We start from the raw sequence: 10488 nt of genomic DNA, 5'->3' as shown, positions 1-10488 counted from the left end.
GACTGTACGTGTTAGCTTTCCCTCTTCTTTTATTTTTAATCTCACATTAGAATATGAATATATTTTCAAATGCCATTCAAAATTTTGCATCAAAATAAATGTTTAGAAACGATTAAAAATACATTCTCTAATTTTTTACCTCGTTAGAAGATAGCTGAAGAACAAATTGAAACAGTAGATAACTATTAAATAAATTCTTCCATAAGTTACAAATAGTTTTACTTTGTCAAACGAAACGTTTATTTATTTCCGAAAAGAATTGAACTAACCATTGTTGCGATCGTTCAATTGGACCAATCGCGTTAAAGAGCTGATATGCGCACGCATCTAATTTTCCTCATGTTGACATGACGTAAAATAACGGTGGCGGGAAATGAATTTGAAAATAATGTATCGAATGATCGTTAGATGGCAGAAAGGGTGGCAGAAAGCGACCGCGAAAATGCGGTGTGCGGCTTCTCTTAGTCTGTCAGAGTAAACACAAAGAGAAACGAAACGGAGCGGCGCACGAGGTGCGCCGCCACACTCGCGACTCCGCGAGCTCGACATTTCTTTCCTCCTTTCTCTTTCTTTTTTCTTTTCGAGTCTCAATAACTCGATAGATCGAAAGATAAGTTTCTTCGTCCTGATATACTTTACAGTGTTTACGCGCGTGTCGAAGGAGAGAGAGAGAGAGAGGGAGAGAAAGGGAAAGAGAAAGAGAGAGAAAGGAAAGAAGTAGAGACAGAGGTGTTTAACGTGGCACGCGTTCGATGGTGTCAGTGATCGAAGAAATAGCTTAATGTGTACAGGGTGGACGCGTGGTACGCTTGAAGCGTCCACAAATGATTACTGGAGCCGAGCTGAAGGAAGATGTCAAACGCATCGCCGTCGCGAGGACTCGTGAACGGTGAGAAGAACGAGCTCGGTGCTGCCGCTGCCACTGCTGCTCCCAGTGTCTTTCCTGGTCGTAGTGGTGGTGGTGATGCCGCTGATACTGTTTTCAATGGTGGTGGTGGTGGCAGTGGGGGTGGCGGGGACGATAGCGGGGACGATGGTGGAACGGGCGGGGAAGAGGGAAAAAGAGAAGGCAATGAAGGATATGTCGTTACCGTTTCTACCGATGAGGGCGTCGTCGGCGTCGTCGGTCTGCACGACGCGAGTTTGGATCCGCGAACGACGCCGGTAAATTTTACTGAAATACGTTCATCGAGGGACGCTTTAACACTGGTTGACGATCCCTATTCCGATGGCAACGCTAACAGCGCTCTCGAATACCGCGAAGTGTGTTCTTTAACGAACGTCTCATCGTTATTGGGACTTGACGGTGGTATCACGACGAACCCTGTTTCTACTACTGCTGCTGCTATTACTACTACTACCACTACTACTATTACTACTACTACTACTGCTGCTGTTGCTACTACTACTACTACTACTACTACTACTGCTGCTCCTACTACTATTGCTACTGCTATTATTCCTGCTATTACTAGCATCGTCGCTACCACTACTATTATCGAAACGAATACAATAGCAAAACCGACTACGACGATAATAACAACAACAATAACAACAACATCATCAACGACGAAAACAAAGACAAAAACGACGACGAAGACGACGACAGCAACGACGACGACGACGACGACAACAACGACGACGACGACGACGACGACGGCGCTGAGGGTCGCGACGTACGATAACGACAACATGGTCGCGGCGATGAACGAACACTTATCCACCTCGTTGGCGACGAGCGGTGCACGTACAAGTGCTTCCACGACATCAACAACGGCTAGTAACGTCGCCCCGAGTAACAATAACAACAACAATAATAATAATAACAATAATAATAATAACAACAACAACAACAGTAGTAGCTGTCCGCGGAACGAATTCCAGAGTAACGTAGACGAAGAGAGCAAATCTATCGGCGGGATACTCAGTTTTCCTACCGATTTTGATCACATGTACGCCAGTATGACCGACGGCGGGACGCCGGCTGCAGCTACGGCGACCTCCGCTCTCGGTGTAAGCCCCTTAAGGGGTAACGAGCCACGTCAGAACGATTTAACCGAGGTCAAACACCTTAAAGAACTCTTATTACTTCATTTGGATCTCATTCAACAACAGTCCGAGCAAATCGTCACTAAGGACAAACTCCTTGCTACCCTTCGACAGGAAAATGAGACGGTACATGACATATAGAGAAGACATAATATAATCTCTTTTATTTCTTTCCGTCGGACTTCCTTTCTTTTCCCGCCTTTCTTCTATCTCCCCCCTCCCCTTACCACTACCACCACCATTCTTGTTGGCCGTCATTAACTTCTCTCTATCTCTCTCTCTCTCTCTTTCTCTTTCCTGTTTCCCGCTTCGATATCGAGTATTATGTCGCCGTTTTAACTACTCCATTTTGTAAAATGCGCTATATGGCGCGCACATGCTTGAATGTCAGTTTCTTTTTTTCTTTCATTTTTATCCCTCCTTCTTCTTTTGTTCTTCATTATCAAACTGCTCGTGAAGGTCAACAGTGGAGTTTAACCACGTGGTGGCGCTAGTTTATCGTGTCTTACCGCGTGCACGCAATATGACGATACATGTTGATTTGACTTGAAATTATTGTATATTTTATTTCTATCCAATTTTGTTTAATAAGAATGTTAAATAACTCGATAATGAAAGTAGTCTTATTCATACGTATACCAAATTATGGAAAGTACGTAGCATATCATTTCAAAACATATATATTTTAATGCTATGTTATTTGCCTTAATAATAAATAAATCATTTTGTTAAAGTTTTAAAAATTTTGTTCTTAAGATTGTTAAGACTAGTACAATTAAAATGTTAATGTAAGTATTATTTTAAAAATTAATATCTTTGTATTTTTATTGCAGCTCAAATCGCGTTTGGAACGTATAGATAGACGAGTGAATTTACAAAAGTTAAGATCCGAAAGTAGTGAAAATTCGATTTTATCAGAACATATAGGTGCATGTTCTCCTCCTAGTTTAAATTCAGTAACTGTACCATCGACTAGTGATATTCACAAAAGTATTCAATCCGAATCCAGTAATACGCAGTATAATGAAAGTTTTAAAATACGCTTGAATACCAGTGGTGGAATTACTACGGTCAAACAAGAATGTAACGATAATCAAATAAAACACGAAAAACAAGAAATTGGCAACGAATCTAGATTAGAATGGGAAGAAAAGAGAAAACGAAAATCCGATCCGACGCCTATAACTACTGGCATTAAAAGGAAAAGAGGAGTATCTTGTTCGTCTACCATTAGTAATGATACAACTTCAATGGTACAAGATAAACAATTAAGTCACGAGAGTAGTCGAAAGGGAGATAGTAGAAAAGGAAAATCTCTCATTAGAAAGGAATCCTTTTTAACAACGGAAGAACATTATTATACAGCAGTTGGTGATCCGAATTATACATTAAGTTTGAAAGAATCATCTCCGCCAGATATTAATACAACATTAGAAGTTCCCAATTGGAGAATTAAAGTATATACTAGCTGTTATACGATGGAAGGAACTGAAAATCTTGACGATGAAATTTTTAATAAAAGGCACTTAAAGTTGGAGAATGACGAAAGGAGAAGAAAAAGATGGGATGTACAAAGGATAAGGTATTTATTTTGTTCTCTCTCCATACTTAATCATAATTCTAATTCAGAGATTGAATTTCATATATAAATAATATTCTTTGTTAGAGAACAAAGGCATATAGAAAAATTGAAACAAAGACAAGAGCGACAAAATCATCAAGCTACTTGTTATAATACAAATCATACCGGTCCATGTCCATCGATGATGGAAGAGGAAACTGTTACTTCTTTATGGCCCGATGTAGAACAAATACAAAGCCTTCAAGTGGATCATCAATTGCCAGTTACCGCATTCGGTGCTCCTATACCTAGTTTTACTTCAAGGTATATAATTCAAATAATTCATTGAAAATAATGATAATATTTCTGAATGATTGATTAATGAGTGCTATATATAAATGTTGTTTATTTTAGTGAATTTTCTTTACCTTGGACTCATGTGGTTCGAACTAAAAGTCGATGTCCTAAAAGATCTACAGGAAGAAGAAAAACATCTAGAAGATAAACTTTATTTTGACGAAAGCTTTTTTTTTTATGAATCATTTTTAATTACAAAGTACTATTGACGACTCATCGTCACATTTTTTTACATATTATATTTTGCTATATAGAATGGTGGCACCAAAGACGTTTTTATTATAATTTTTTTCTTAGTTTTTTTCTCTCTCTCTTTTTTTTTTAAATAAATGATATACCGAGTATTGGATTTTAAATCAAAGAACTTTTTATATTTTTGGCAATTCGATATTAACCGTGAATAATTTCTCTATATATTATTTTGTTATAATTGGTGCCGATTGTTTTATTCGTACTAATGGTACTGTTAAGTTTGATAAAACGTTAATAATAGTCAATGAATGTTAATTTCGCATACCTGAAACTTGTCTAAAATTGTACAAAGTGATTAATGAACTATTTAAAAGTTACATTTATTTTTTGTCAGTGATTGTATAAAGATTAGTATAAAAAAAATGTACTAAAAAGATATAATGTTAAGTAGAGTATGTTATAAAATGATATTATGTAGAACCATATTGCATAATTGTGAATTTTATGTAGCTCCAATTAATCATAATTTTCAATTTTTTTATCATCAATTTTTCTTTCTCTTTCATTATTTCATTTAATGACAATTTTTTTATAACAACTAAACGATATCAACCTGTCTTCTCTTATAATTATGATAAGGATGAGTCACTTAAATCAAATGATTCATCCGCGTTACCCTTTATATACATTATTCTCAAACAAAATACGCTCATTTGTGTATTTCCCTATCATCACTGTTATAAAGAGAAAATATGAGAGATCAAAATAAAATATGTGTATCAATTTTGTACAAATTATCTCTATCTATTATTAATATGAATTTAAATAATGTCACAGAAATGCCAATTTTATTATTCTAACTGTAACGTGTAAAATATTATAAGTCTTTGTCTTATCATTAGCAATTATTATATTCACGCTTAACTCGTATAATACGTCAAATTACTCCAATAAAATGAGGAGAGAATTATTTTATTTATTAATTATTATTTCATTCGATTTAATGATATAGAAGACAGGATAAATGATTTACCGTCCATAAGAACTGTTAGTTTTCTAATAAACGAGTGAGCATTACGATGAACATAAATGTGTATGGTACTAAAAATTTGTAAATATATTCATTCGTCTAATTGAAAATTAGTTTATGTTACTCTGTAGTATATATATATATATATATATATATAAATGTATGACTGAAAGTATATAAATTATTATTTTTAATATGTGTATATTAAAGCATTCTCCTCCACATACCAATGGATGCATATTGTTGTATCGCGTAATGTAATAGATATTTTTAAGGGAGATATTTCCATTTTAAGTTCAGATCTGCCTTAAGTATTTTCTCAACTGTACATATTATTAATAACGCGAGTATAATTTTAAAATAAACATAAATTTATTTATTTCGTACGAGTAATGCTCTGATGCATAACTACATTTTATCTCATTGTAAAAAAAAATATAAAAAAAAACAAGAAAACGAATTAAAAATGTATTATCAATAAAAAAATATGATTTACAGAATGTTGATTTTTACATCGAAAAAGATCTCGTCTTTTGTATCTTTTATTATTTTTAAAACCATTTTTAGAATCATTATTTCATGAAACAATTTATTATTCGATTAACAATATTAATTATAGATTGTAAAGTGAAAATATTGAATTGTTGAAAAACAGTTTATAAATTCATCAAATTTTGTCTTAACATTTTGTTTTTATTCTAAAAAAAAAAAAAAAAAAAAAAAACTAAAATGTAATTTTTACAATTCCTTAATTGTACACAGAAATAATGTTTATTTAAAAATGTACAATTTCTATATTTCTACTTTAATATGACAAATATATAATAAAAATATTTTGAAATAGATAAACAAGTTTATCTTTCACCTCAGATTTTTCTAAAATTGTGTAGAATTGACGACGAAATTGCCATTGAATATTTTCTTTTTTTTTTTTTATTCAACAATTTTTTAATTGAAAACTTCAAATACACATCCAGAGTTATATTCAAAAATAAATGTCAATTTTACGATCGGCAAGATCATCGTGTAAAATGATTAATGTACATTAGCCAAGTTAATTGATTAATTTTACAATTTGAATTTGTATAAAGAGTTCACATTTACTCAAATAATATTTTTATTTTTGTAGATGAAAAAAAAAAAGAAAGATTTTATTTGTCCCACAGTCCAATTTCTTTCATTCTAGTTTGAAAATATTTTTCAAGAGCGTTAGCGCACCTGTAATATTCGGTGTCAGGGCTATTGTACAAGCGACAGTTTGTAAAAATTCGTGTCATGTCGGCTATAAATAATCTTCTAGTTACATAGTATCTAGCTTTTAAACGATCTGTCATGCTCTTAAGATCTGAAATGATACATGAACGATAAAATATTTTGTTTACCGTTAAATTAGAAAATATAGAAATAATTAAACATGGTACATACCCATTGGATATTTTATGTGATCGTAATAATCAGGTACATCATTTTTATCTACTGGCTTTAAAAATGGCCAAGCTGCGCTATGATTTTTCACACTATTTAAGACATTTTTTAGCGCAGTGTACAAAGAATCCGTAATATCTAAACACGCTTCCATTGGTTCTGGTCCTTGAGTTCCTTTAGCTACACCTCTCGTTCTCGTTTGAGCATAACTTTTCCATCCAGTTTCACGTATTCCAGGTATAGATTCAACCGGTATACCTCTGACACCTTCTTTAAAGCACGTTAAACCTGGATGAATTTTTTGAATTTCTTCTTGCTTTTGTTGAATCAATTGTTTAATTATCTCTCTCTGTTTTCTTATAACCGCTGTAAATTCTGTATATACAATTTTAGCATTTAACTCGCAGTGCATCAACGTAGCACCTTCATAATCTTTAATATATCCTTGATGCATCGCACGTGGTAACTTTATGTCTTTGCTAAAGCCTTGCTTTTTAAAATAACCAATTGCAAATTCATCCGCAAATGTTAAGAAATGTAATATATTATTTTTTATATGATAATCCTTAAGCATATTCATTAGATGTGTACCATATCCTTTTACTTGTTCTTGACTCGTTACTGCACAAAATACTATTTCTGTAAAACCTTGAGTTGGAAACATGCGGAAACATATACCACCAATAGGACGTCCATCTTTGATTAATGCTAAAGTTTTATGTTTCCTAGACACATAAATACAAATATTAGGTTTCAAATTATTTTCTTTTTTTAATTTAATTACTATTAAATTATTATTACTACTGTATAATTTAATATTACTTAATTCTAATACTTACGGATCAAAAACTAATTGAGATATGTATTCTTTTGGCATTCTAGGTAGCTGATGGCTAAAAACATTATGTAAACCGATTAACCAAAGCATCGTTTGTTTTGAAACTGGTTGCGTTAAACTATTTCCTACAACATGAAATTCAATTATTTTTCTACTCTCTTCTATCTTTGCAGTCTCGTCTCGTGCTGTATTTGGCGGAAATACAGCATCGGGTCCGCTCATGTAATTAGGATCATTGATAGTCGCAACTATTTCCGCAACAGTTTCGTCAGCAAGATCTTCAAAATATTCTTCGTTTTTTCTTCTTTTTGTATCTAATCGACTCTCAGAATGTGATCTTTTATCATGAAGTCTTTTTATCCCTGGACTTATGTTTATCGTTGTAAAATTGTCTTTGTCATTTGGAACAACCGTAACCTTTTCAAATTCACCTGTTCTCCTTCCTTGATTTCCTTTTTGGTCTAAATTAACTTGTAAATGTGAAGGTGGTACTTGTTTAAATTCAGGATCCCAAATTGGAGAATTGTCTGAATAAATTTCTACTTCCAACATTGAAAGAAATCTATATATAATAATATATATATATATAATAAATGAAATATGAATTATAGGATATAGTAATTAAACGAAAATATTATACATACTTTGGAAAATGCGTCAAGACGAGAACTCTCTTTTCGGGTGTTATTTTGTCTCTTTCATTGTGACATTTATCCATTAATTGTCTACAGACTGGTTTAAAAACAGCTTGTAACAATGTTCTACCAAATACTAATGGTGTATCGTAATGAGGTAAAGAGTCACAAAATGCAGGTACATGACAAAAAACAAGCCATCGCGTATAGTTTATTTTGTAAGCTGGTGCTTCGTCGCTATTGACCGTTGCTTTTCTAGTATTAGGTGCTTCAAAATTCCAATGATTCAAACAATGTAAAAACATTTTGGCCATATCGCACATAGCTTGCCATTCCCTTTGAGATAAATGACCAAATTTATACAAAACAAAGTTCATCACCGCCTTTGCTATACTAGGTCTTTCAAAAGGTGGTTGACCTAAAGGACCTTCTATCGTTGGCCTTGTCATAGAAAGTATACATTTTCTTAAAAGCTTATATAAATAAAAATATACTTTTTTTGTATCCGGATCTTCTTCTCTATGTATTCCCATAAATAAATTATCCGCATCTATCACCATACCCAATAGCTTGTTAATTTCTTCCTCTGACTGAGGTAAATGAGTGATATGACTTTTTAAAATATGAGTACAAGTTTTGCACGGATCAAAGAAATTGGTAACAGATTGTTGTACTTCATTTCTAGGTGTTCTCAATAAAGGTTGAGCATTTTTCCAACCGGTACAATTACAATCTACAACCTGACAGGCACTATAAGTTGCTAATTTCAATATCTTTTTGATTTGTGGCCAATTAAACATTTGCTGCTTTCTTTGTTGAATTCTTTGTAAATTATTGGGACGAGTTGTTTGTTCATTTGGCCTAATAACGTTCTGCTCTTTATTTGATTCTGCATGTTGGGATGTACTAGTAACAGATTGTTTCGTGTCTTCTGAAGAGGTTATAGCAGTGTTACAATTTATTTCTTCCGCCGCCATATATATTATCTGAAAAATTATCTTAACAATTATCCCAACCCCCATTATAATTTTTTCTTCTTTTTTTTTTCATAAATTTTTATCAAATTATTTCATTCATTATTGAAACTATCTAATCTATATATAACTTATCGTATCAATTGTAAACAATACGTAAACATGCTTTTATTCGTTATTCAATCTGAAATGATTTTATAAATGATGACGCCAACTAACCTGATTTTTTATTCTTATTGAGTTTACTCCACAGTTTTATTTACACAACAACAACAACGACGACAGAGGTTAAGTATAAGCGAAGAAGAAATTCATTTCACAAACACATACACACGCGTACACATACACATACACGCCGCATGGTACGCACCAAGGGATACGTATCGATAAATGTAACGTAAATTTCAATATTTTGACCCAAAAAAATGAATAATATTTATTTATTCTTGATACTTAAGCTTTTATTTTTCATGTAGGTAATTTTTTTTTTAAATCTCTTTCATTGACACCTTAAACACCCTACTAACATATATGCGCATGCATCAAGTGAATCATATGATCGAAGTGTACTTTCGATATAAGTGACGTCAAAGAAAATGTGTTCATCTTTTTTTTTTTTAAATAAATATATTTCTATACAAAATTTAATTAACTTATTATTGATATTCATATTAATAGTAAATAGTAATAAATAATAATAATAATACTATTTATATAACGTAGTGAAGAAAAGCATTGAAGAGAAATACGATTATTAATGGATGCAATGGAAAAACCAACACTCATTGGTTGCCGTAACATTACTGTTAAAAGAAAAAAGGGAGGAAATTTAAAAATCATGCAATAAATAATTTCACGCGAAATTTGAAATAGCATGCTACTACTACATTAAAAATAGTCAAACTTCTATAACGTATTAACTCAAAAGAGTTTCTAATTTACATTTTTCCTAAACACATTAAATGTAGAGATATAAAATATACATTTATTTACTCTATTCTCATTAATTTCAATTGTTTTTTTTCAGCATCCATTTTTCAGCATAGTATTTAGAGTTACAGAAGTTCGCCTTTATACAATGATATTATATACATTACTTATATGTATGTACATAAATACTTACGTAAGTACAGTAAATTTATATCAGTTCTTTCAGAAGTATCAATAATCGTTACATACATATATATTATTACATATATATTATATAATATACATTATATACATATATATATATATATATATATATATATATATATATGTATATAAATATGTATAAATTTATCTGTTATATAAATATGTACGTATACGTAAGTATTTATGTATTTACATATAAAGAAAATTGCAGTGTATTTATATAAATATGTACAACTTAGAAGGAGTGATATTTTGTACAAAAAATAATGGATATCGCTTTTCTTTTGGTTTTT

At 31.9% G+C, this 10488-nt stretch overlaps 2 protein-coding genes across 2 annotated transcripts; one reads left to right on the top strand and one right to left on the bottom strand.

Moving 5' to 3' along the window:
- Nucleotides 1-16: 16 nt before the first annotated feature.
- Nucleotides 17-5237, top strand: LOC107065605 (uncharacterized). The gene is made up of 4 exons (XM_015319452.2): nt 17-2175; nt 2883-3631; nt 3716-3934; nt 4025-5237. Exons 1-4 carry the CDS (start codon nt 853-855, stop codon nt 4113-4115), a joined length of 2382 nt encoding a protein of 793 aa, XP_015174938.1. The 5' UTR covers nt 17-852; the 3' UTR covers nt 4116-5237.
- On the bottom strand, nt 4118-10233 carry Gcn5 (Gcn5 acetyltransferase). The gene is made up of 5 exons (XM_015319733.2): nt 9281-10233; nt 8097-9073; nt 7454-8014; nt 6615-7339; nt 4118-6534 (listed from the first exon to the last, which is right to left on the bottom strand). Exons 2-5 carry the CDS (start codon nt 9062-9064, stop codon nt 6341-6343), a joined length of 2448 nt encoding a protein of 815 aa, XP_015175219.1. The 5' UTR covers nt 9065-9073; nt 9281-10233; the 3' UTR covers nt 4118-6340.
- Between the last annotated feature and the right edge of the window lie 255 nt (nt 10234-10488).

This window comes from Polistes dominula, unplaced genomic scaffold, assembly GCF_049000335.1.
Source record: "Polistes dominula isolate Pdom_NZ unplaced genomic scaffold, Pdom_raw_medaka contig_23, whole genome shotgun sequence".
In the NCBI taxonomy this organism is placed as follows: Eukaryota; Metazoa; Arthropoda; class Insecta; order Hymenoptera; family Vespidae; genus Polistes; species Polistes dominula.
Note: the sequence above shows the minus strand (reverse complement) of the source record. Positions and strands in the feature narration are given on the sequence as shown.